At 38.5% G+C, this 20,000-nt stretch overlaps 3 protein-coding genes across 6 annotated transcripts in view; all 3 read right to left on the bottom strand.

Annotated features, from left to right (window-relative positions):
- mef2ab (myocyte enhancer factor 2ab) overlaps positions 1 to 6,006 on the bottom strand; it is a 22,246-nt gene extending 16,240 nt beyond the window's left edge. Inside the window, exon 1 of the mRNA XM_043243153.1 lies at positions 3,654 to 6,006. The gene's annotated coding sequence lies outside the window, so the exon portion shown is untranslated. The remainder of the gene's footprint in view (positions 1 to 3,653) is intronic.
- A 42-nt stretch (positions 6,007 to 6,048) lies between these two features.
- On the bottom strand, positions 6,049 to 14,114 carry lrrc28 (leucine rich repeat containing 28). Of its 3 annotated transcripts, XM_043245817.1 has the most exons (11): positions 14,002 to 14,114; positions 13,458 to 13,535; positions 13,315 to 13,421; positions 13,201 to 13,241; positions 12,223 to 12,260; positions 11,999 to 12,136; positions 10,961 to 11,167; positions 9,937 to 10,039; positions 8,955 to 9,130; positions 8,701 to 8,860; positions 6,049 to 6,199 (listed from the first exon to the last, which is right to left on the bottom strand). In XM_043245817.1, exons 2-11 carry the CDS (start codon positions 13,480 to 13,482, stop codon positions 6,130 to 6,132), a joined length of 1,065 nt encoding a protein of 354 aa, XP_043101752.1. In that variant the 5' UTR covers positions 13,483 to 13,535; positions 14,002 to 14,114; the 3' UTR covers positions 6,049 to 6,129. The 3 variants fall into 3 exon arrangements, with proteins under 3 accessions (XP_043101752.1, XP_043101750.1, XP_043101751.1); XM_043245815.1 differs by having other exon boundaries at positions 13,315 to 13,535; XM_043245816.1 differs by having other exon boundaries at positions 6,049 to 6,196; positions 13,315 to 13,535.
- A 4,291-nt stretch (positions 14,115 to 18,405) lies between these two features.
- Positions 18,406 to 20,000, bottom strand: part of igf1rb (insulin-like growth factor 1b receptor) — a 74,793-nt gene continuing 73,198 nt past the window's right edge. For both annotated transcript variants that reach the window (XM_043245301.1, XM_043245302.1), the window contains one exon: positions 18,406 to 19,521. In XM_043245301.1, coding sequence (XP_043101236.1) covers positions 19,053 to 19,521 — 469 coding nt within the window. In that variant the 3' untranslated portion in view covers positions 18,406 to 19,052. The remainder of the gene's footprint in view (positions 19,522 to 20,000) is intronic.

The following is a 20,000-nucleotide window of genomic DNA, read 5'->3' as shown; positions in this document are numbered from 1 at the left end:
CTGAACAAAAGTATTACCTATTTTTATATATATATTTATAAAAAATACAAAACTGAAAGTTTATGTATATATATATATATATATATATATATATATATATATATATATATATATATATATATATATATATATATATATATATATATATATATATATACACACACACACACACACACAATTTTTCTGAAAACTTGCAGGACTATTTCTTTGATTTTTGTATATATATATACACACACACACACACACACACACACACACAGTTAACCTTGTCTCACATATAAAAGAGCCCAGTCGAAACTGAAAACATAAGATCTACCCATACAGGTTCTAAAAACATTTTTGCAAAAATATCTCCTGTTTTGTTTTAACTCTGTCGTTAATATTCTGCCCTTTCAGCAAATAGAAGGCTTCCTATTTATGTTAGGACTTAAGCACACACAACCAAAGAATCCCTGCTGAGTCCCCGACATAAGAGCTACTGACAGACTCCATCCCGCTGCGCGTCTTCATGATATCATAAAGCTCCCGCTGAGAACTAATGTACGCTAATCTCACCTCGTCTCTGAATCAGTTCGAATGAGGAACGTCTCGACCTGAAACCATTTCTTCTTTGTGTCGTACGCACTCAAACCAGCTGCTCTGAGGACTTCCAGAAGAACGTCTTTAGTCATTGCAACTAGAGAAGATAAACCAAATATTGACTACACTGTTTGAACGAACTGATATGATTTCATAAGGTCAGTCCCAAACATTAGATTCCAAAAACCAAATCCGAATACTAGCAAAGCCCAGATTACGGAAAAGTCACGCCGGATGGAAAGAATTCCTAACAAACCTCTATCATTTTACAACAGCAAAAGACAACAAAGCCTCCACTCTCTAACAAAGCGACTTCTACGAGAACAGTTCCTTTACAAAAAACGACTGCCTCATATCTCCCATGCCCTGAAGAAACCCGCTTGTCAGATTCAAAGGAAACCGTATTAAATTAAAAATGCGAACCGTTATGCAATACTACTATTACTGGGTCAAAGGTCACACCAAAGATCCTTAGCAGATCTAGAGAGGATTGCTTTGAGGAATAGGATTAAAAGACGACTAAGCCAACTCCAATTAGATCAGGAAACCTCATGTGATCCTCCATATCATCAAGGTCAAAAGAGGGAAGGGAACGTAAAAGACACAACAGATGACAATTATGAGCGAACATATGAATAGAATTGAGCTTAAATGAATCATATTAGAACTGAGGTCGATTCTAAATATCAGTTAGCCGGTCATTATCACAAAATAAACCCCTTATGAAGAAAGGCGCTTAAAAGGTTCTTCATAGCGATGCCACAGAAGAACATTTTTAATTCTACAAAGAAAGCTTTTTTTAAAGAACCGTCTCTTTCTGAATCTGAAGGACCTTCTTTCGCCACAAAGAACCTTTTGCGAAACAGGAAGGTTCTTCAAACATTAAAGGTTCTTCACGGAACCATTTTGAACGGTTCTTCCGTGGAATAGCGAAACACCTTTGTTTTTTAAAAGTGCACCAACCTAAAGAGGTTTTGTTTTGCGATCAGCTGACCGGACATCATCACGCTTATTAGATGGCCGTTCACCACCGGACATTACGCAAAAAAAATTACTTAATTGCAGAGTGCCACGACTGGCTAATCGAAATCGTAGGCTATTGCGGGAACCTATGCATTAATAAAGAAAATTCACATCAAGATTTTAAACTGATGTGAATTAATGTGACTACACTTCAACGCTTAACTCTAAACATCACCTAAAAATGCCATTCTCACAAACGAATCTTAAAGTGCCCATATTACGGGTATTGAGCAGTTTATATTTTGTTTCCGGGGGTCCCCAACAACATGCACGCAAGGTCAAAAAAACGCTTATAATATGCATTTATTTGTACCTTATTAGCTGAACGATTCATTTTCCCAAGATCTGCGGTGATTGGTCGACTGGTCTCACTTTTCAAGCGGTGTTTGAGAGCGCGGTGCTGCTTTGTGCATTTACACCGAAGCTTAACCTGACGCGCACCTCTCCAAAAACCCCATGGTGTCAATTCTACACGGCCCACGAGCACCGAAAGCCCTCCACGCATGAGTTTTGTGCGCGTTTAAGAGCGCTTTAACATATTCGCACCGTGGCTGCAGCAGGCCCTCGAAAATAGCCCCCAGCATATTCAGGAGCAAAAACTGCCCAATAGAGTCAAATGATCATTTTTGCACGTGGTTCGTCTTAAAAAGCACCAGGCAGGCCACAGGGGATCTTTAAAGATTTACTCAGAATACTGCAAATAGTTCAAACACTCGCTAGATGCGACAACGCAATATGGCTTGCGGCTCACAACAGTATAGCATCCCGTATTATACTGTACTTTAAGCACTGCCAGACAGCTAGAGTAGTTGGCAGCACAATCCCAGAGGCACAGCGCCAACCCTCAAGCCCTCAGGTTTGGCCGCGATCACTGAACCTCAACAGTCAGTGGAATAAAGCGCACTCGCGCTCCTTCCTCAAATCTAACGCACGGTTTGATTTGGCAAAGCGCAGACGTTTCTATTTACACTTCACAAAAGCGAGCTTCACGGGGCTGCAGGAAGTCAAGGCTGGGGAGCTAATATTTAGAGACAATCAGAGTTGATTTCTGTATTTATAGAGTATAATTTCTGAAAGATGGTCAATTTATTCCGTTTCAAACGTGGAGAGGCGGAAGGCAGCCAGAGGTTTATGGCCGTGTCGTTGAATCTGACCCCATGTGAGCATGCGGCGCTGTCGTCTGCAGTACGGACAATTCAAAAGCACATCCGTAATGCATGAGGGTATTACTTAAACGTGCATGAGTTAGGTTTTACAAGCGGTTAAATAAATGCAATAGACTATGCATGAAATTATACATAACTATACATCTACACAGATTACAAAGTGGTCAAATGCAGCCTGAAAAGTGTGTCGGAGAATCACCGGCCATCACCTCCTGAATTCATGCATAGGCTTTTAACATCAGAAATATTGAAATATTAACTATAGCTATATATTAAATTCACACCTGATAACTGCACGTCTAATTTTGCTGTTATATTCAGCTTCAGCGTGACTTTTAGAGGTTTGCTAACACAACCAAACTTCTTTACGCCACTCTTTTTGCCTTGCTTTTTTAAAACTAATAAACAAACAAATTACCAACGCAGTTCTATAATTAAACCTGGCTTTAAGCATTTGGGCAGATGGCTGAAATGCTGCAAGCTAACAATAAAAACTCTGCATCTTGCGACTGCATAATTAAATGTGTGTTATGAAGTCTAGTACGCCAAAAGCCGATAAATACTGCATATAATATTTAAATAACAAAAAAAAAAGTCGTAAACGGTTAGATGCAGCTGATGTCTAAAACGCAGCCCTATTGCAGCTGAAGTGCATAAAAAAAAAAAAACAAAAAAAAAAAAACAAGGTGGTAGTAACTTTCTGCTTTTTTCACGAATCCCTCACAGACGCGTTCAACAAAAGCGCGGGCACGCCGCGCGCCGGTGACGTCACTCAATTGCGCGTAATTTAACTTGACGACGGGAATAAATTAGCGAATTGAGTCGAAGTGAATTCGTCACTTCACCGAACGAGCGTTTTAACCCGGAGAGCAGCCGAGCCCTTACCTTACCAGCCGGACGCGAGTTGGAGGAAGACACTCCGAGGAAACGGATGCGAAGGCGAGGACTGATGAACGCCGTGTTATTATCCCGAGTCATTCCAGCTCTCGTGCATGCGCTGCTGGATGATCCCGAGCTCCCAGGCAGCTCCTCCCTCCTCCATCAGTGTCCTTCAGAGACCTTCCAGCCCACCTCTCCCTCTCTCCCTCTCTCTCTCCCTCTCTCTCTCTCACACACACACACACACTCGCGCGCGCACTGATTGATTCGAGCTTCTGTGTCACCAGATAACATGCCATATTATACACAACGCCTCGTGCAGTGCAGCCTGCGATTACATCACGAACGCGATCTATCTCGAGCGGACATGCGTGCACAAATGCATAAATTAATCATTTTGAGGATGCAAATTAAAACTGACCCCGGACTACAAAATCAGTCCTAAGGATTTTTTTGTGTGTGTGCCAATTATGTATTATTACGCTATTATTCGAATCGCCATTCGACTTGTTCAAATGAAGTTCCTAGAAATCCTACAGATTTTTTTGGCATGTAAGAAAAATGCATAATTTTTCATGCAACATCAATGCATTTTTGGCTATTGCTACAAATATACCCGCGCTACATAAAACTATCTATTAAAGGTTTTGAAAAGTAAAAATTGCTAGGCAAAATTACTTTTACTGTAGATGACTACAGTTGCATATACTTCGACAACTTCCAAATTATATGCATGCAGACAAAAAAAAAAGGCATATATATTTATATATAGATATATTTACATTGCACAACAAAGTCAAAGCTAAGGTCATTTCGAGAAAGCGCGGCACTGAATGCAAGTGTTTCTTCAGCTTTGAGCGGCGGAAGAGTAAAACACTGTCAATAAACCATTAAATATCACATTTCAATCCTCGGATACACAGAGCAGACATTTCATTGAACTCTATTGCCTGAGCATTTCCATATGATACACGTAATAATATCACAAGCAATATTGTTCCTAAGTGCCTAAAAGTAGTAAAAGCGTCTCTAAATTCTGCGTAAAGATGAAGGCGATATGAAATCCAGCTCAGACACATACTTCATGCACAATATAAAGGCGATCGCAGTTCAAAATGGCTCATTATAAATTCAATTTAACCTAAGCACACATCTGACAAAAGAAAAAACGCAAGAGAGGTTTTAAACATCGTTATTATTGTCAAACTTTCCGACAAGAGCACAAGGGTGCAATGAAATGATAGTGTAACACATACAAATATTAGCTGAACAGACTTCTGTAGAAGTAAGAACACATCAACTTAAAGGGATAGTTCACCCAAAAATGCTTTTTTATTTATTCATTCAAGCAACAATCAGATTTATGAAAACGCGCTGGCTCTTCCCGGCTTTATAATGGCGGGTGTTGAGATTTTGAAGCTGAATAAAGTGCATCCATCGATCGTAAAAAGTGCTCCGTAAAGGTAAAATATCCGCCTTTAAAAAACGTAATCAATCTCTAGCTTCGGCTAATTGTTATACACTGCATATTGCTGTCTGTGTAGATATTTTTCTTCACATTGCTTCAGGAGGCCTTTATTAATTAGGAGTATTTTTACGATGGATGGATGCACTTTATTTGGCTTCAAAACCTCAACACGCATTCATTGTCATTAGGTTTTTAATGCAACTCTGACTACATTTATCTAAAAAGAAGAAAGTCATATGCACCTAAGATGGCTTGTGGGTAAATCACGGGCTAGTTTTCAGTTTTGGGTGAACTCTCCCTTTAAGAAAGTCATCCTCTCGCTCGCATCTAATCAAAGAGAGAGAATATTCTGAGTATAAGCAGAGAGATGCGCAGGATCTAGTGTATCATCAGCAAATCTCCACAATTCACATCTTAGTCTTATGTTATCTAAACGATCCTCTCGCACAAAAATAGAACGGTCCCTTGAAGCTGCCCTCGATACAATCAATCAATCGAGTTTTTCGTAAAAGTCAATTGGCACTTTGTAACGGTTAAGTCTCGTTTCCTTCACAGAAAGAGCCAATGAGAGCTGGTCACTTCCAACAGCGTGCAAACCCTGGAAATGAAACGCTTTTAAAGGTAAGTTTTTTAAAAACGGACGTGAATGCGAAGCAACCCCGGCAGCATTTTGTATTTTGAAATACAATCCTATTCTCCTTTCAAAGGACAACAAAAATATCACGTGTAACTCGTCCGTTTTGAAGTATATTAAGATGCCTTTAAAACGCAGAATAAACGTTAAGCTTCCACCGATTAAAGCCCGAATCTTTTCGGTTACGGTAAACCCGTAAAAAAATCCCGACGCTCTCGACCAGCCACCGGTTGAAATTCAACCAGCTGCTGGTTTTGTTAGACACAGAAGAACGAGGACGTACTGTAACGGCCCCTTATGAAGAACGTTTTCAGAAGCTCGGGCAGGCGTGGGTTCTCCGTGAAGTCCTCCGTGAAGGTGAAAGCGGACGCGAGACATCATCAGCCCTGCAGGTCAAACGTTCTCAGGCAGCGGCTAGAGCAGCAGTACGCCACAAAACTCACAGTGCTTCTGTGCCAGAAAGAAAGAAAACACACCTGTAACAACCACATCATTTTTTTTTTTTTATGCCAATTATCTGCTCGAGGGTAATAAAATCTGAAGGATTTAACTGTTGATGTGAAAGATAATGCAATCGATGTGTGAAAGTGTGACACAAAGTAAATGAAAAACACTTATCGCTATTCATTTTAACTTAAAAGTCTACACTTTTAATAAAATGAAACACACTTTATCTGTTAATATTGTTTGATGACAGTCGTATTTTTATGAATTTGTAAAATAAACACATTTACACTTCAGACAGAAACCTCTCGATTCGGCAAATAATCATATTCTAAAGATTACAATACAAATACTATTAATAATTGCACGTTATAGCAAATGCTAATCGCTGATCATTCAAAAAATTACAAATAGCAGGCCTTGGCAATATATACCGATTAGCTCCACATTTTTGCACGCGTTTATGTCAGGCAAAAATTATAAGCCTAATTGTAAGGATTAGGAATTTTTTTTTTTTATTGTAAAACTAAGTTAGAACAATAGTGATATAACCTTACCAAAAAATGGGTTATCAAAAAGACGAGATCAAACCCAATGTACACTTTTGGTATGGTTTAAGTTAAACTACCTCAAAGGAAACAAGCTTTCATACCTGAGATCAAAATGCATATGCATATATATATATATATATATATGCATATGCATGTTAACGTGTGTGAATATAAGGACATAACAGAAGGCATAAAGACAACATACATGCATTTCACAAGCCTGGTCGATGAAGTGCTATTGAAACAAGCGCGCACACACACACACACACACACACACACACACACACACACACACACACACACACACACACACAACCTAAGACTGAAAATAGAAACTATTACAGGAGTGAAAGAAGCAAATGGAAAAGAATTCCCTTAAACAAATGGCCTCTCCCTCGCTCACACACGTGAACAGAGCGCCGGCGGTCTCCAAACATCAGCTGAACACTCAGGGTAGGAGGTAATTGCGAGTGGATTAGATCTCTTAATGCACGTGAAGTAGCTGAGAGCAGCAGTCGAGCAGGATGATTGGGTTACGCTGCTGGATGTTGATACCAAAACCACAGCGCTGCATTACAGATGGAACATGACGGGCAGCGGAGCGAGGGCCGCTCATCTCAACCAATCAAACGCGCAGGAAGATGAGGAGATAGAGGAAGCGAGAGGGGTCAGAGAAAACGGCACGAAAGAGAGAGGCAGAAAGCAGGAGACGATTTTTCTGAATGTAAGAAAGCACGTGTGGAAGTGAGGATGTTTTTGTAAATGAATATGCACGTAATACGAGCGGGTCAATCCCAGAATGCACGTGCATTTAAAGGGGACGTGCACTACCATTCACTACCATGCATTTATTTAATTAAAAATAAAGTAATATTGTGAAATATAATTACAATTTAAATAACTGTTTTCTATTTTAATATTTACTATTTATTTATTTAATTTATGATACGAAGCTGAATTTTCACTAATGCAAAGCACAAATTTTGTCTTTTGTGTCACATTATCCTTCAGAATTTGGTCCTTTTTAATGTTGAAAACCAGTGTGCTGTTTAATATTTTTGCAGAAACTGTGAAATTATTTATTATTTTACGTCTTTGAATAGACCTTTATATTATAAAAGTATTTAAGGTCACTTTTGATCACTTTAACGAATCCTTGCGGAATAAAAGTGTTAATTTCTTTACAAAATATTACCGACTTTTGAATGGCAGCGTATGATAGAAAATATGATTTTCCTTGATCTTTGCTTAAAACAGATGCTTTTATTTAAATTCAAGTCTAAGGTGATCCTTAATCAGAGTCAGAAAGAGAAGGGGAAATGGTAAATAAACTTCATTTTCAACTGTTAAGAAACCTTGAACAATATTAGTTTATAATAATAAAAAAAAACTAAATTTAATGAAGGGTTTAATCTAAACTAGAGTGACCAGACATGTCATTTTCCCCAAATGGCCTGGCCAGGATTTCTATATTGCTTCGTTTCAAAGTATCTTGAGAGCGTTTCGAAAACATAAAGGCCTACACACGCAAATAAAGCCAAAACCTACATATTTTAAGCAATATATGGTGACCCTGGAGCACAAAACCAGTCTTGAGTCACTGGGGTTTTTTGCACCAATAGCCAAAAATACATTGTATGGGTCAAAATGATAGATTTTTCTTTTATGCCAAAAATCATTAGGATATTACGTAAAGATCATGTTCCATGAAAACATTTAGTAAATTTCCTACTGTAAATATATCAAAACTTAACATTTGATTAGCGATATGCATTGCTAAGAACTTAATATATATTTTCTCAATATTTAGGTTTTCAAATGCTTGTATCCCGATCAAATATTGTCCTAGCTTATGAATGGAAAGCTTATTTATTCAGCCTTTAAATGGCGCATAACTGTATATTACATCCCTTGTGACAGCTTTTGTGGTCCGAAGTGGCAATTTTGCGTCAGTACCTCTTGTGCACTCCTGCGAGCGCAGTCTCTCTGAGAGGAAACAGTTTAGGGTAGACGATGGTGAACATGGGCTGACTGCAGCGGTGACAGTGACCCAGAGGCCAACGAACCACATCCAGCAGACTCTTGGGCAGCAGAAACGGCGTCAGGAACCTCGCATCTGCACCCAAGACAGCAAAACACGACCGCGGTGAACGCGAAGGAACCCGGCGCTTTGTTGTGGATTTGTCTGGGACTCTTGCTCTTGCTCTTACCCTTGCCGGTCCAGCTGTGGGCCGCATGCAGGACTCTGCACGCCAGCTCCTCCAAAGGCAACACGCGCTCCGTCTCGGAGCCGATGGCCTTCACTTCAGAGGGCAGAGGAACGGTCACGTCTCCCAGCGTCGGGCAGAGCTGCTTCACGTCAGAGGTCTGCGCAGCTAGGCCGCATCTGCGCAGATTCATAACATCAAGAGAACACAGACGTGTCGAAAACTATCATTAAAAACTATATTCTGCACAAATCAGCAACTTTCGTAAGTGATTTATAATGTCGGAAATAAAATGCATTTTTCCATCCAGAATCTGCTCGGGTGTGGGACCGCCAATCTCTTGCGGCGAAATGTTTTAAAAGTCAATAAGTTTGTAATACAGTTTGCGCAGAGATATCCGAGAGTTTTGTTGTCCGTCTAGGGAGGGCGAGCTCAGCATGCAGGGTTACATGTGTGAAAGAAATCAATGTTGTTTGCTTTGAGATGGATGGAAAGTCTGAGCGAAGACTCTACGCACATTTTCCACTAGTTTCTGTGGCACCGTTTGTCCAGTCGCTCCCAATGAGCTCCACTTTGTTGCACGCCGATTCATTATCGTGTTAAATCATCTATTTCAGATCTATTCTGGCCTTAATGTCACATGCATTTCTATAAAAAAAGGTAAAAACAAATAAATATGAAATCGAATCTTCTTGCACGAATTCTTTACGCCTAGCCTTCGAATGAGCTTGAAAAAAACAATATCAATTTTAAAATGCAGGATAGTGAAAAGTTATGTTTTGAATATTGTTCACTTGAATTAAATGTTGTTATCACATTTCATCATCATTCTTTTATTCTTTATGCTGATTTCACATTCATTTGGAAAGTCAGGTAAATACGTACTTATGATTAGACAATTAATAAGCTAATTGTAATTAATCAACAACTACTTTACAGTAAAGTATGGAATTTCGCGTCAACGGCAAACTCCCTCAAAACTCACCCACTGCAGCCGATGACTTTGTTATAAAGATACGACGGAAGCCCCTTCAGATGAGCGTTGTTGTCCACAAACACAAACTGCAGCTCCATGGAGCGCCCCAGATCTGACAGAAACATAAAACATCTGTATATCGGCAGCGATGTCAAATAATTCACCTGGTATTTGTGATACGCTCCGAGACATCTAAAGCATCTGCGTTTCTCAACCATGAGTAACTTCTGGTCCGTTCCTCGCCAAAAAAAGCCATCATACGGTTTCACAGAACTCGGATCCCTTCAAACGTTCGGGATCGGTACTTCAGCAGCATTCAAAAGTCTCTTATGTCACAGAGGCTGCATTTATTTTATTAAAAACGCAGTAAAGATAGAAATCTTCAAAAATGTTATTACGGTTTATGAAAGGTTCATATTTTGGTTTTTGGGAGTCCCAAACAACAGGCAGACATGCATGCAAAGACATTTTCAATTAATATGCATTTATTTTTACTTCGATTTATTTTTCCAAACCCCTCCGGTGATTGGTCGATTTCATTAGAAGCAGCGTTTATGAGCTTTTAAGCACCACTAAAAAGGCACCTAGTGGCAAAGAATGAATATGCATTTTCATACAGACCAAGTGGGCGGCAATATGCTAATGTTTATATATTGTTATAATTATTCATAGTTCTTTCGAGAGACAGCAACTTTATACACAATGCACTTTCAGTTGTAAAACTTCGCAGGATGTTTTCCATTAGAGCTGCGTTAAAAATAAAAATCCATAATATGGGAACTCAACAAATAACTTAAAATGCCATTCATTTCTGCGGCGCAAAGCTGACTTTTCAGCATTATTACCCGCGCCATCTTACAGAAATCAGAAAAATGTAGCAATTAGCAATTTCTCTCCAGAATTCCTTGAGGAACAGAAGGTTTTCTATTCATTTCGCTTCATAATAAATGTCTTCACTTTCAGTCTTGTTGAACAAAAGTATTAACAATTTTTTTGTATACGTGTAAAGGTAACTTTCTTGATATCCTCTCACCCAGGGGCAGTGAAGTCAGGCAGTTGGCGGCCATGGAGAGCTCATTGAGGTCGGGCAGCAGACAGAGCTGACGAGGAAGGCAGCAGAGCAGGTTGCGGTCCGCCGTCAGGCACTGCAGGGACAGACACCGGTGCAGACGCTCGGGAAGAGTCCTCAGGAGGTTCATGGACACGTCAAGAGTCTCCAGCTCTCGGAGATCTCCCAGCTCTACCGTCACAAGCACATATACACTTCTGATGAACGTTCAATCGGGTGGGGAAGCGAGATATTACAACCCTAGGGAGTCGCCTTATGCCCTCTGCTGGTAAAAACAGGAGCCGGTACTTTGTGTGACATCGAAAACCAAAACTGCGTCAGCGCAACGAATAAATAAATGGCGCCTTCCCGTGTGAAACATGCTTGAAACCGGTAGAACGATTAACCGCGAAACACTTCATTTAGAATAACTCGCATAATATAAATTAAAGCCATGAACAGTCTCGGCTTCAGATGAAACGCCGGCCAATTAAAGTGGAAAAGAGCAATAAAAAGGCCGATATAAAACAACTGCGTGTTTCGAAGCAAAGCGTTTAAAGAGAGCGTCAAAGAGCTTAATCGATTCCCCACAGTCTCTTTATGAAGTTTTGCTCCTCAGAAACATCTGATTTCGTCATTTTGAGCCTAAAAGTCCATTTCATAAAGCTTCTGCTTCATGCAGCTTCCTCATACAGAAATTATTCGACGCGGTTAAAGCTGCTTAATTAAACCGGGGGACAAAAATGCTACAGATAACGTCTGTTTTAATTGCGGGAAAGCAGCACTATTTCTCTCTTATTTTTCAGCCTATAATTCATATTCCTTCAGGTTTATTAACGCACGTAGAGACGAATCGAACCGATTGTCTGTTTTAATTGCGGCGCGTAAAATTTAATTATAAGCATTCGATCCGCCTCGTTTTTGCTTGTTAATTATTAGGCTTCTCAGTGCCTGTCGGAATCGATTATCACTGTAACGAGCAGCTATTGTCCGTTGTTTCGATTGAGGCAGGTAAACGTTCACCTTGAGGGAGGAACTTCAGCTGGTTGTTGGCCAAGCGCAAATGCCGCAGTGAGCGCACTTGACCGATCTCTGGACAGATGACCTGAAGAGCGTTGTCACTCAGGTCCAGTGACTGCAGCTTCACTAGATTGCCAATCGCTGGAAAACATCACGCATCGGGTAAAGCCTAATGTGCCTGACGTCGAAATATTGCTACATACCCTTCAATCACGACATAACATTACCTTGAGGAATTATCGCAATATTGTTTGAGTGCAGGTACCTAAATAAAACAGAAAATAGATGTCAGAACCATGCTTCATGATCTTTTTTTGCCATCAGGTGTAGTGCAAATGTAGCCCAAATAATGATATTTCACCAAACATGATATTGTTTACGGGTGGGTAAGAAAACGTCCCAAAGATTGCAGTGTTTCTCAAACTTTTAACAGCGCATTTATCATTTGTCTAAGCACCCCAGACTTAGGCCGCAGTCACACCTTCCCCATCAGGAGACAGCATTTTCCACCTTAAACTGATTTACAGGTGCATTTTTACCTCAGGCAAAGTTTTTCTAGCCTTATTAACTGTATGTCATGTTTTATGTCATACTCCTACCGTTCCATTAAGCGTATTATTAACATAATGAAGCAAAAAATGATACCTGTAGATTTAAAACTCAATCTAGTTTGTCAATATTTGTTCTTTATGCTATTAAGTGACACAAATCAGCATATTTAGCGGCAACCTATCATACACACTTTTTATAATACATTTACATTTACATTTAGTCATTTAGCAGACGCCTTTATCCAAAGCGACGTACAAATGAGGTAGGCATATAGAAGCAAATTAATATCAGCAAAAGGGCAGTAGTGCATAAGTGCTCTTGAGTGGGGTCTTGTCTTACCTAACGCAGACAGAAGGCTTTTTTTTTTTTTTTTAAACAAGAAAAAGGATAGGAAGGAACAGGAGAAGAAGAGAGTGCTATCAATGTTGGGTCAAGTGCAAACGAAAAAGATAATAGAATAATAGAAGCGACATTTTGCTTAAAAGAAATAAATGATTGGTTTTAATGTTACTTTAAGTTGGGGTAGAATTAAATTAAAGACTCAGCATTTTTATTCACGTAGCCTAATTTGAGATCCACTGCTCTTTTGGACAACGGTGATATTACAACACAATGAAAAATAACAGGAAAGTACGACACAGACGAATACTCACAATTCTATCAGGTTGGGAAGTCTCTGATCCAGGTTTTCTGGCTGACAGGGGGAAAACAGCATTAGGAAGCAAAACGCGATTTTAATATCTCAATGCAAAATAAAGAGATCTCACAAGTGCGGTGAGGGAGTTTCTCTTCATGAAGAGACGCTCCAGGAACTGCATCCCTTCATCTTTGAGGAGCTCTACGGGGAAGCTGTTGAGGTTTCTGTAGTTCAGGAAAAGGTTCTTGTGCCGCTCTTGCTTGGCCATAAAAATGACTTCGTGGAGTTCAGAAGCCATGGTTCTGTGAGAACGAGACAGCTTTTCCCTCTTTCAGCTTCTGCCTTTCCGGTCTGAAAGAAACATTTTTAACATTTCCTAAAGATTTGTTGAGTTATAAATGAATACATTTGGTAAGAATTGACATCAAATACGGAGTAACTGAATATAACAATAAAAAGGACCATATTACAAAAGCAATATAACACAACCAATAAAAAATAATGATAAGAAATAGCATTAATAATACTTTTATTTAACCCTTTTATTGATTTAATCAAAGGTGAGATGTATTATTAATGAGCGTTATGTAATATCAGATACTAAAATAACGATACACTAACAACACTGTGTACTAAGACGAGCTCAGACAATAATGATGGATCATTCAATCTCACAAAACTAAACAAGTTTGTGCATAAATGTTATCATCGACTACTACTAATCTCAATTCGTCGCTTTTGGGAATTAGCGAACCATAAAACCGATCTATGCGATTCAAAACACGACAATGGACATCAATAACGAATCGCGACTTACACAGCATCCCTGTAGCGAACGAAATATGAATTATTCCCTCTTAAAAACCTCTGGGGTTGTTTGTGTACAGCACTGGCCTTCCGTCCGCGAGCAAACGCGTCACTTGATACGGGCGGAGAGCATCATGGGAAATGTAGTTTTCAAAAAACAACACCAGCGATACGTTTCATGGTAAAGTACAATGTAGTATAATATAATATGTTAGTCATTGCTATTATTAAAAGCTACTGCTACCATATTTATTAATAGAGTAATAAAAAAAATTCTCATAACTGATAATACATGAAAATCTAAAACATGATTGAACTACGTCTGTTTTATGAATTTATAAATTCACAAAAAAAAGTTAAATAAAAATAAGACGGCTTAATGCAGGTGGAAATATGCTCAGCATGTTACTTTAATTATAAAGCTAATATTATTTATTAATATGCCGTGTGTCAAGTTTACAGTTTGGGTTGATGATTATTCGACAATCTTAATATGCAAAAAAACAAATCACGGGCAATTTATCTGTACGATCGGTCAAGCTGAGCAACGTTCTGTCGTAATATCTTATTCCTTGTCTTTTTTTCTTCAAATTTACACAAATGAAAGAAAACACCACAAATAAAGTTTAGTGCCTTTTTTAATCAGAACAGCCAGGTTTGAACAGACTTGGACCACAAAACTTTCTCCATTCTCCCCTCCCATTCTGGATCTGTAACCCTTTTTACATACCAACACAGACATATCCAACACGTCTCAACCGAACATTACGCTCCACCGGAGTGAAATGAAAACAACACGAAACTCAACGCAAAAACCCTTCTAGATGGCGCCATCAGACCAGGAACGCCTCTAATGCTCTCCTCTCAAGCCTCTCACACTCACAGAGCACACTTTAGCGGTCCGGACTTCAGAACGAGCGTCAGGTGAGATGATGGAGAGCAGCAGTTTCCAGCAGCAGGGTACAGCCCTGAGAATATCTAGCCCATAGTTAACAGATCTGGAATCGAGAAATCGGCTATCGGTCGGGTGTTAGGGCTCTGTGTGAGGAGGAGGTCGGAGAGGAGCATTAGGACGGCGTCTTGTACAATCTGCGAGTAACAAAAACCATGGGAAAAAAAAAAAAAAAAAAAAAAGCAGGAAAAACGACCAACATCGGAAGGACATAACATTGGCAGCACTGTACGATCATCTTTTTTTTTTTTTGTTCGTTTTTTTTCTCCAAAACGCTTCGCAATTATAAACATTTCCCTTATATAAAGATATTCAAGTGAAAAAAAAATCAGGATATTTACAAGAATATCTTGTTCTGGATTTACATATCTCACAGAATATTATCATCGGCGTGAACAATAGCTGCTGTGAAACACGGCATGAAGAAAACTCCAGCGTTTCTCCAACCATTCGTGTAACATCTGCTTTACTTAAATCGCACTGAAACGGTTTGTTTGCTGTTTCGCGTGCAGATTATTTTTTTCTTCTTCTTCTAATAATTAAAAAAATACTCATACAACCCAAGACAAAACTCTCCGTGACGCACTTTTGATGCATTAGACAGCAGCAAGAACTGTATCTGTTTATACCTAAAGGTTTTTGTTTCAATGAACGTTTGGTTTCTGACGCAAATGCAACATTTTTATAGCGAATAAAGTGAAAACGGAACGATGGCTACCAGTGGGATTCAGAGACGTGAAAGGGAGAGGAGATCAGAACCAGTATATACTGAAAAATAAATCCAATCTAAATATTCCATCCAGCGACCTTTGCCCCCAAGTTAAAAGATGGATAAATTAACAACAATCAACAACATTCCAGCACATTTGGAGTCAACTGTCAGACCTGTTCTTGTTTTAATCTCACAAATAAATAATAAACAAATTTAAGCAAGATCCGATAGGAAAGAAAGCAGCTAGTTGTACAAAATGTCCATAACTCGGTAATTTCTCCGCTCCGAGATTGTGGTTTGTAGCGTTTATGAGGTTTTCCCCAGATACAGAGAGCAGTAATATTGTCCTTTTCGTGAAAAGGTCAGATGTACTTTATATATAGGTACATAAAAAAAAAAAAAAAAAAAGAGTGAGGTAGATAAATGTCTGAAGGAAAAAAAAAAAGTCCCCATGTCATGAGAAAAAAAAAGCATATAAAAATAGCTAAAATGTAATCGAGGGGGGGGGGTGGGGTTGGGTTACAGTGATTATAAACGTATCACAAAAAAAGAGAAATTAAAATAAATAAGGAAAAAAAAGGCCAGGGTGGGGGGAAAAAGAAAAAGGTGACACTTTTTCCTTTGAAAAATCCTTCAAAAAAAAAAAAAAAAAAAAAAAAGTCCCAAAACTGGCGCTCATAGTCAAACCTGTTTCTTAAATCGGTATAAATGTTCTATGTTACAAACACAACTTCTGCATAGAGATATGCTGAATCAAATCCGTATAATCGCTCATCAGGCTCTGCTCGGAAGGAAGGAAACGCAGAGTTTATAAGATCAGGGACTTCAAAGGGCGGCAGGATCAGTCACAAATAAGGCTGAACAATCAGAGCAAAGAATGAAACGAGTCTATGCTTAAGCAACGAAATCAATCCGAAATTCACCAAAATTATAAGCCATCTTCTGTTGATTAAAGAGGAATGAACAGCGAGACGGGAACACGTTGGGGTCCGAGACCGAAACTTTTAGGATTCTGACCTGAGAGTATTTGTTGCGCGTTAATGTGATGAGAAACACAGTGTGGAGTTGTTACAGAATCACGCCGCTGGGTGCCGCCGTTAATGGCATGAAGACAGAAGTCTTGGTGTGTTCGTTGCCGGTTTTGCTTTTCAAGAGACAGAATCTATCAAGACGACTTTTCATTGTTAGAATGCTCCTCCTACGGTTCTTCTCATTTTGTAAAACTATAAGCATCCTAAAATGGACTGTAGTGGAAAGGCAAAGGATTACACCTGAAAAATCTCTTTACATTTATATATACGTATATAGCTAATTATTTAAATTATATATATATATATATATATATATATATATATATATGTATATATATATATATATATATATATATATATATATATATATATATATATATATATATATATATATATATATATATATATATATATATATATATATATATATATATATATATATATATATATATATATATATATATATATATATATATATATATATATATATATATATATATATATATATATATATATACATATATATATATATATATATATATATATATATATATATATATATATATATATATATATATATATATATATATATATATATATATATATATATATGTGTGTATATATATATGTATATATATATATATATATATATATATATATATATATATATGTATATATGTGTATATATATATATATGTATATATATATATATATATATATATAGTATATATATATATATATATATATATATATATATATATATATATAAATATACACACATATATATGTATGTGTGTGTATATGTATACATTTATATTTCAACCACAAAAGAAAAACAATAACAAAATAGCATCTTTTTTTTTAGCACAGACATATAGATGATCAATCTGAACTGTAAAAAAGGTACAAAAGTGACCGACAAACGATGCACATGCTCTGTGGTCCGACGTACGACTGAACAAGCATTGCTGTGAACTCCCCAAAGCCACGATTTCAAAGCTTTTCTGTTTTTTTGTTTTTTTTTATCCGAATCCCTTTTAATGTTTCTTTTTGCAATGCAACATCTGATGCATCTGTTGTTCGACTTCCGAATTATTCGGTGCGAAAGGCGTCTAATCCTAAGCAAGGAAACAGAAAAGTGGGAATGTGGGGAAATCTAATGATCTTTTTGTTGTTATTGTTGTTTTTTCGTTTTTTTAAAGAACAGTTCACCCCAAATTTGCTAGATTTTAGGTAGATGAGTTTGTTTCTTCGTGGAAAAATTGAGCAGCGTACCACTTGCTCACCAACGGATCCTCTGCAGTGAATGGGTGCCGTCAGAACGAGAGTCCTTAGAGCCGATTAAAACATCAAAAAAATCTACAAGTAACTGGAGCGAGTGTTGTAATGGATCATGGATACAAAATTTTGAAATTAAAACACCTTGATCATTTTTATTTTATTGCAAAAACAAGTTTTTCACTTGACAAGATGTTAATTGATGGACTGGAGTCACATGGATTAATTGCGGATTACTGTGGTGTTTTAATCAGCTGTTTGGCCTCTCACTCTGGCGGCACCCATTTACTGCAGCCGATCCATTGGTGAGCAAGAGATGTAATGATACATTTCTCCAAATTTGTTATCTTGGATGGCCTGAGGGTGAGTACTTTTTTTTTTGTAAATAAAATTTTTTGGGTGAATTATTCCTTTAAGCAGGTTTGGATCAATGGGGGGTTGTTGTGGGGGTTGGGGAGGAATCAACAATTTGGCAACGTAAGAAAAAAAAGGAAATGAAAGACATTTGGCAGATTTGAGAATTTCTTCTCCACTAAGTCGCACAGCCAGATGATTTGGAGAAAAACAGAAGCAAAAGATCTCCATAACCAGATCTGAGTTGGGTCATGGGAATGAACGGGCAAAAAAAAACAATTTAGATGCAAGTCTTTGGAAACAAAGACAAGAAGAAGTGCTTCGCTGTTGGATTGGCTTAGAGATATGCAGAGCGTGTCGTAATAATGCCACCGTACCAACTACTGGCTCTGATAGGCCTTCAAACCAGTTTTGGAAGTTTAGAAAAGTAACAAAACGTAACAAAAACAGTCAGCCTATCGAGTGCGAGAGTGAAGGTCATGGTTTTTCAGTCAGTGATCCAGTCTGCGGAAATAACAAACGAGTTCATGTCAATCAATCCAACCGATTCAATCGAAATACACAAAAAACAAAGAAATCCAAACTTTGTCCGTTGAGGTATGATTGAAAAGATTGATTGCCTGGACTCTCAGTTTTGTACCGTTTGGTCTTTCCTTGTCTCTTTATTTCATATTTCTTTTCAGGAGACCACACAGTGGCTCGACAGACAGAGACGCGTCCGGGGAAACCGCCGATCAGCAAGCCGACGACTGGGGCAAAGGCAAGGCACGCTCGTTCTTGCGGCCCCCGTTCATGTGAGCGTAAGGCTGGGTCTCGTCAAACGGGCTCCGGAGAACCATGGAGGGCCCGTTCGCCGAAGACGCCGGGAGCGGGTGCTTGTCCGTGGAGCTGGGGGAGGAAGGCGGCAAGGACGGGCCGGCCGGGGAGGAGCAGGCCTGGGACGCCTGGGCACACTGCTGAGGGGAGGACAGCGAGGGAGCCAGCGGCTGCAGGCTGGAGGACGGCTCCAGAGGAACGTTCTCCATGGTTCCCACGTTCTCCATGTCCAGTTCTTCCGTGTCCGGAGGTTTGTTCTCCTCGCTGTAGAAGAAGCTCGTCTCCTTGAAACCCGCCTCCAGGTCGTCCTTGATGCTGCTGATGATCTCCAGGAAGGACGGCCGCATTTTGGGGTTGTACTGCCAGCACATGCGCATCAGCTCAAACCTGAAATACGCAGAACAAGAGAAGAACAAGAGAGGTTCAAGAATGATGAAGATGAAGAAAGATGATTAGCATAGATACACACACACACACAAAGTGTGGATCAAAAGTTGTTCTAACACAAGAACGCATTTAGGTTTTAGGACAAGTTAAAGGTCAAATTTTGACTAGTGTATTTTTAGGGAATGCTAGATTTGGAAGTTTTGCACTTAAATGGCTGCTTTTTCTTGTTAATTAATAAACAAAATTATTGAAAATAAGGTCCCTTTTAAATTTCAAATTGACATTTTGAAATATATTTTTTTTGTTAAATCTCTCTCTCTCTCTAATATCTTTATACATTTTAATTATTATAATTTCTATAATATAAATAGTACAATAATTAATGTATTCACTATGGATTATAAACTACTTCACATAACTATTTAACTAATTATTAATAATCTCAATCATTCTGGTTCGTGTTGTTTAAAAATTTTAAG

This window comes from Puntigrus tetrazona, chromosome 7 (genome assembly GCF_018831695.1).
Source record: "Puntigrus tetrazona isolate hp1 chromosome 7, ASM1883169v1, whole genome shotgun sequence".
In the NCBI taxonomy this organism is placed as follows: domain Eukaryota; kingdom Metazoa; phylum Chordata; class Actinopteri; order Cypriniformes; family Cyprinidae; genus Puntigrus; species Puntigrus tetrazona.
The sequence above is the reverse complement of the archived record's forward strand: the minus strand, read 5'-3'. Positions and strand labels throughout refer to the sequence as shown.

Bases quoted from the DNA above. Each gene is read 5' to 3' on its own strand.
- lrrc28 (XM_043245815.1), bottom strand. From the start codon at position 13,482: ATGGCTTCTGAACTCCACGAAGTCATTTTTATGGCCAAGCAAGAGCGG. The intron at 12,137-12,222 runs GTAATGTTATGT...GATGTTTTCCAG, and splicing joins TATTGCGATAATTCCTCAAG to CGATTGGCAATCTAGTGAAG. The intron at 10,040-10,960 runs GTGAGAGGATAT...TGTTTCTGTCAG, and splicing joins CCTGACTTCACTGCCCCTGG to ATCTGGGGCGCTCCATGGAG.